Source organism: Gekko japonicus, unplaced genomic scaffold (assembly GCF_001447785.1).
Source record: "Gekko japonicus isolate JY-2015 unplaced genomic scaffold, Gekko_japonicus_V1.1 scaffold42, whole genome shotgun sequence".
Taxonomy (NCBI): Eukaryota; Metazoa; Chordata; class Lepidosauria; order Squamata; family Gekkonidae; genus Gekko; species Gekko japonicus.
This window is the reverse complement of record NW_015165831.1, coordinates 2,496,441-2,503,139: the sequence shown is the minus strand read 5'-3', so window position 1 is coordinate 2,503,139 and position 6,699 is coordinate 2,496,441. Positions and strand designations below refer to the sequence as shown.

At 46.9% G+C, this 6,699-nt stretch overlaps 1 protein-coding gene across 1 annotated transcript in view; it reads left to right on the top strand.

The window, feature by feature from the left end:
- Window positions 1-6,699, top strand: part of ITGA10 (integrin subunit alpha 10) — a 92,729-nt gene that overhangs the window by 24,836 nt on the left and 61,194 nt on the right. The window contains exons 3-4 of the mRNA XM_015410805.1: window positions 3,188-3,297; window positions 4,652-4,740. Of these exons, the coding sequence (XP_015266291.1) occupies window positions 3,188-3,297; window positions 4,652-4,740 (199 nt within the window). The remainder of the gene's footprint in view (window positions 1-3,187; window positions 3,298-4,651; window positions 4,741-6,699) is intronic.

The window sequence follows — 6,699 nt, the reverse complement described above, 5'->3', positions numbered from 1 at the left end:
TTATTATTATTATTATTATTGATGATGATGATGATGATGATGATGATGATGATGATGATGATGATGATGATGATGCAGTCCAACAAACCTCTGGCCTGTGCCAGCAATCTAAGCACCATCTTTCAGAAATACATAATAACATTTTTCCCAGCCATTATTTCTCTCCCAGAAGATATTGGTAGCATATTTCCAGAAGAAGGGAGGAATCTGTGGACTCCAACATGATGAGGAATACAGGGTAGTTTCAAGCAAAAAGCCGAAAGTGAGCTATGATGTCAGGAGAAACGGCGTTTAAGTGGGTATTATTTTAAATACACATACACACCAAAAGCCCAAACCTGACATAGAAAACAGATCATGCGATTCAGGTTATGTTTCTTCCTCTGTTTGTAGTTTTATGAGCTTGTCTGGAAGCAGATGTATCCAAGCTACAGACTCAGCTCAGGGTCTCAGACTGGGGATAGGATTACAGACTCAAATTAGTTTAACATGAATTCTCTCTTCTTGGAGAACCCTGGGAACATTTGTTTGTGGGGAGGCGGTGATCTCGAACTGAATTTTCGGCACCTTCCCAAATGATGACTGATTTCACACAGGGATTTTGCTGTATTTGTTAGCATGTGCACAGCACTGTTCTCAACCTAGGCATGACTTATAGGGTCCTGTATTTCCCCCCAATGAGCCTGAATTTTTTTTTTAAACAAAAAAAGCCTCATCAGATAAACTGCAGGGAGGCTGCAGGCAGAGTATCCATGACGGATTGAATCCCCAGACAACGACACTCACTGGGCAGTCTTGGATCAGTCATTATCCCGCTGCCTAAAGTATCTCTCATGGTTTTTATGAGGAATAAGAGCATAACCTCATCCATCAACATCACTCTGAACTCCTTGGAGTGGGATATGAATGCGAGGGATGAAAAGCATAGGATCATTGCCAGGGGGGAAAAATTGCTTCTTGTTTGACTAAGCCATGGGTGGCCAAACTGTGGCTCGAGAGCCACATGTGGCTCTTTCACACATGTTGTGCGGCTCCCTGCAGGGGGGCTGGAGAAGCGAAATATCATCAGCAAACAAATATCATTGGACAAATAAACATCATTATCAATATCTGCTTTTACCGCTTTTGATATTATTTTTGGCAGTCTCATTTGATGTTAATAAAAAGCAGATCTGCATATTTCCCTGTAAAAATGTGTAATATTTGTTCATGTCTTGTGGCTCTCAAACATCTGATGTTTATTCCATGTGGCTCTTACGTTAAGCAAGTTTGGCCACCTCTGGGCTAAGCCCACACAAAAAGTCTATGGAAGGGATAAGGGGACCACCAGGTCTCCTCCTGTGTTGGGAGACCTCCCAGCCAGAGCACCTGTTCCCCACTGCCACTTAACCAGCCTGCAGGGGGAAGTGAAGGGGGCTCCTCAACATTGCACCTGTGTGCAACTTCCTGTGTGCGGACTCTAATCTGGGAGAACCGGGTTTGATTCCCCACTCCTCCACTTGCACCTGGCTGGATGACCTTAGGCAAGCCATAGTTCTGGCACAGCTGTTCTTGAAAAAAGAGCAGTTTCTGTCAAGAGCTCTCTCAGCCCCGCCTACCTCGCAGGGTGTCTGTTGTGGGGAGGGGAAGGGAAAGGAGTCTGTAAGCCGCTCCGAGACTCCTTTGGGTAGTGAAGGGCGGGGTATAAATCCAATCTCTTCTTCTACGCCTAGCAACCAGTGGGAAATTGGGGCTGTGAACATGGTGCAGTGTTCCTTCTAAGCTGTGTGCATGAGCGGCCTCTCATTAACACAGGAAGTCCCACTCAGCAGCAGTCTGGAGCCGCGCAGGGTCTTCCCCCTTGCCCATTTTAAGATTATAGCAGCTATATTCTGCTCAGGATGTGAACTGCTCCGTTCAGTAGGGGGGGAAATTAGAGGGAACATTGGACATGGGGGATGCTGTCAGCAATGGCAGAATATTTTTCTTGTTTGACCTCCCCTTACCTTCGTAGAGCTTTTATGTTAGCCCGTTTTAATGTCCTTCCTTCTGCCATGTTGCTTAGGAGGTTTAAGAAAATTCTGTATTCTAATAGGTTTTGTGTCTGTGGTTTGAAGGTGTTGTTTTCCTGCACTGTATACTTTATTGTGACATTCGCACAATTTATCTAGATCATCTGCTTCAAAAGTATGGTGGCCGATCTGATCGTGGCAAGATCTCCCATCTACTATCCACTCATGACTCTGAGATTATTGAGACTGTGACTAAATTTATTTGTCATGTTGTTAAAAGGAGAAGGATGTTTTAAAAGCTGGGGCAATGTTCCCTTTCTTGTTGACTGAGCATGTGTATGAAGTTATGTCAATAAAGGTTATTGTTGTTATTGTTGTTTTTTATTGATATCATTCCTCTCTAGGAATCTCCAGAATCTCTATGGTTAAACCAAAGAATTTCCAGCGATTCCTAGAGAGGACTGACATTACTTCTGGGTTTTTCCCAGAAGTGATGTTCTGCTGTTGCCGGATGGGACATTGTCAGCCCTAGTTTTGGTGAAAAACTGGAAGTGTAGTCATTGTTTTGGGCAACACTAAGAAGATTGTTCCCATCTCCCATACTCTGCACACTTGGCAGGGGGGAGGTTTGAGCTCCAAGCACCAGCTCGTTTGGCAAGAGATCAGTCCCTAAAATTATACATGATAGTTCCCATGTAACTAATATTAAACTATTGGTACAGTGCAGCATTACAAAGACCTATTGTCAGCAAGCTGCCATGGTGTTCTGTGTTGCTGGTACTTCGGTACAGTTGTTCCCCCCATCCCCCTCCTTCCCTGCCTGTGAGCTGTTATTGTACTCTGCTGTAATGCATAAGCCAAACAACTGGAGGTTGTCTTGTGGGAGTTCGCTTCATTGCCGGCTTGTTGCTTTTAGAGCCTGAGAACTGCACCTGTATATGTCTGGAGATAACTGGGTTCCCAGGGAAAGGGCGCGCAACCGTTTCCTTTCGCCCGCCAGCGGGAAAATGACCCATTGGTTATGTATCTGTTTCAAATCCCTTTATTATGCTTGCCCTTATAGTTTGTAGCCAGTTCTAACAAAGAACGTGTTTGAGTGTCTTTCCAATGCTTTGAAATAAATTTTGCTTTTCTTGAAAACGTGGATTTATTCTCGATGCTTGGGGATCCAACACCTATGTACTGTTCCCCCATAGGATGCTGGTGGGAGCACCCTGGGATGGAACAGCAGATGATCGGAAAGGCGACATTTACAAATGCATTGTGGGAGCAAGAAACAGTTCAGCGTGCACCAAAGTCAATATAGGTAGGAAATGAAGCTATGATTGGGTGATTGGTTTCATTTAATTTTTTACTTTCAGCATTAACGTCAGTGTTGAACTTCCGGCTGGAGCCTGGAAGCGACATCACTGATGCAGCAGGATTTTGGCCAATCTCTGTGGTAAAAACATAGAGGTTGAGAGGATCCCTAGAGAGTGACAGCTGGGCTTACCAAGCCCCCGCCACCAGCAGGTGCTTCCCCACTGCCGCCCAGCTGGTCGATTGTGGTGGTGGTGGGATTGTGGAAACCAGGGAGGAGGACTTCTGCAACGTCTCTACATGCTGACATCTGCAGTCCCCATGCACCCAGACGTTATGTCAGTGTGTCACTGGGGGATGCTGGGGATGCTCTTGCATTTGAGCAAAACTCTGATGTCATTTTTGGGTGCATGGGGAGTGATGTCGGTGTGTCACTGGCGACATCACTTGCCAGCAAGTGCCCCCCCCCCCGAGCAAGGTAAGTCTCCCACTGACTGCCAGAGAGGAACTGGCAACCCTGCCGACATTCTGTTTTCCTTCCATCACTCAACTGAGCGCCAGTGGGGATGGGAGAGCGCCAGTGAGAGATTGCCCACCAGTAGTGGGCAAATGGCAAGCCAACCAGTTAGGCCTTGTGTTTGGCTCTGGAGCTACCTGATGTGAAAGGCTGCCAGATGCAACAATGAACTTCGGAGGCTAAAATTCTGTTCTCTTTTGGTGTTATTATGGTATTTCTCCCTGCCAGATGGCTTTTCAAGGCAGAAGAGCTCTTCTATCGCCCCTACCTTCTTTACTTCTTTGTGACTAGGGTTACTGACCTCAAGGTGGGGCCTGAAGTTTCCCCAGACTTACAGGAGATCTCCCGACTAAATTGATTGGTTCCCCTGGAGAAAATGGCGGCTTTGGAGAAACAGAAGCTCTAGAGAGTGATGTCACATCCCCACTGAGCTCCCTCCCATCTCCAAACTCTGCCCCCCCCCCAGCAATGCCCCCAAATTTCCAGGAACTTCCCAACCTGGACTTTACAACCCTATTTGTGAACCACCTGTAAGCTGAACTGTGGAGGTCAAATCAGCATGTTCATGTTTGCTGATGTATGGCTTCACTAGGGGTAGACCCATGTGGGTTTTTGGACCTATGATTCTGTAACTATTATATTCTAGGCATGGCCCACAGCTTGCAGAACAGAGCAGATGTGGGGGAGAAGGTGCATTTAAGCATAGAGATGATAAACACATCCTTGAGAAGGATTTCAATTGGCAAGACTACCCCACCCCACCCCCCAATCATGCACTGTTAGGGCTCACTTTTTTTGTATGTTCTTTCTCCCTCTTGTTTTAAAAATTGTGAACTAAAATTAGGTGACATGGCCCTGCGGAACAGCTCCAAGCAAATAAAGAACATGCATTTTGGAATGACGCTTGTGGCCAACAAAGATGACGGGTTTGTGGTAAGGAGTTTTTCTTGTGTATTTATGGACTTGAAAGAATTGGGACTATGAAAAGCTAACCAAGCTGCAATTATTTCAGTGGAAGCCAAATAAACGCTAAGGCATGGCTGGGACAGGCCCCCTTGCAATCGTTGGACTACTATAGCAGATATGGAGTTCCGCGAAGTCTTACTTTGTAAAGTTGGGGGGGGGGGGGGGGGGGGCAGAAAGGATCCTCGCCTAGGGTGCAAAATAAGCTGGAGCCGACCCTGCCCCCCCCCACTTCTGAATCCCCTCTCTAATTTAAAAAGTGTATCATGTGCCCTGGGGGACCACTGTTCTGGGGGATGGACTTCAGTGGGCCATAATGCCAAACCAGAGCAGCCCTTTTCTCCAGGGGAACTGATCTATCTAATCTGGAGATCAGTTGTAATTCCGGGAAATCTCTAGGATTGCCTAGTGTGGGTTGGGAAATACCCGGTGGGGCCTGTAGAGGGGAGGGACCTCAGCAGTGTATAATGCCATAGAGTCCACCTTCCAAAGTAGCCATTTTTTCCCAGGGGAACGGAACTGTATTGCCTGGTGACCAGCTGTAATTCCAGGAGATCTCCAGCCACCACCTGGAGGTTGGCAACCCTACGTTGCACAGTTGCAAGGGAACTTGAATTCTGATGAACAGAGTTCTCTGTTGAAATCTCATCCCTGCAGCAAATACCCTTCCCGCCCCCACTTCTAGCTGGTTGACTGGAAAGGGTTTTCCTCCCCTTTATAATGGACGGACTAACAGAAAGTCTGGGTTTTTTTTAATTATGTATTTCTTCTATGGTTGCCAGCCCAATCCTGGCAACCCCAGGAGGGGGGCGGAGTCTAGATAATCAGCATGATGGCAAGACGTACTTCTGGCATGAATCCAGAAATGACATCACCATGTCAGGGCGACTGTCTAGGATTCACCCAAAACTGTAGTTTTCACTGACTGCATCAAACAGGGCATGGCTAATTGTGCGTTATCTGTAGTTTAGTAAAACTGTGCTGTATCTTTAAGACTTGTTGCTCCTGGGAATTGTAGTTTGCAGTTAGGGGTCCCAGAAGCTTCCCTCTGACTGGCTCATTAAGAGCAATTTCCTGACTTTATGGATCTTTTCCGTTTCTTTGTTCATCAACCCTTACGGCAAGGAGAGGGGAAGCCCATCTCTTTCTCACCACGGCTATTGAATTAACCTAGATCACAAGATGTAACTTCCCACCCAGCTATTGTGAGTAAATGATCTTCTGAATGCGTGTGAAGTTGAATAAAGATGATTTAAGCTTTCTTGTGTTGGCTCACGCCTAGAAAGCGCTGGCTAGTCACACCTGGCGCTGGACGGGATACAAATCGTTCCCCTCGTGACCAAAACAGCTCTGAGGGCTTCTGATGAGATTGGAGAATCCCCACATTTAAAATGATCTGACTTGACCTGACCATAAGGGAAATGAGTGGGGAGGGATGTGAAGCTGAGCTTTTAAAAACTGTCCTCCCCCTGCTCAGCCTCTTCCACTCCCTGCCAGATCAAACCAGCAGTGGATAAACATATAGAGCAGGGGTCCATCAGTGGCTATTAGCCACAAGGTATAGATAGGAACTCACAGGCTGGGGCAGGTGATGCTCTGTATTCATGGTGCTTGAGGGGGTGCAACAGTGGGAGGGCTTCTAGTGTCCTGGCCCCACCGCTGGGCCTCCTGGTGGCACCTGGTATTTTTGGTCACTGTGTGACGGAGTGTTGGACTAGATGGGCCATTGGCCTGATCCAACATTGGCTTCTCTTATGTTCTCATGGCCAACCCATTGCCTTGAAGGGCCAACAAATCAGGCACAGAGGCTCAGGCCTTCCTCGGGTCTTCCTTCCTTCCACTGGTATGCAGAGGTTGACTGCTTCTGAATATGGAGGTTCTCTTTACTCACCATGGCCAGTAGTCAGTGCCACTAATGGACCCCTCCTT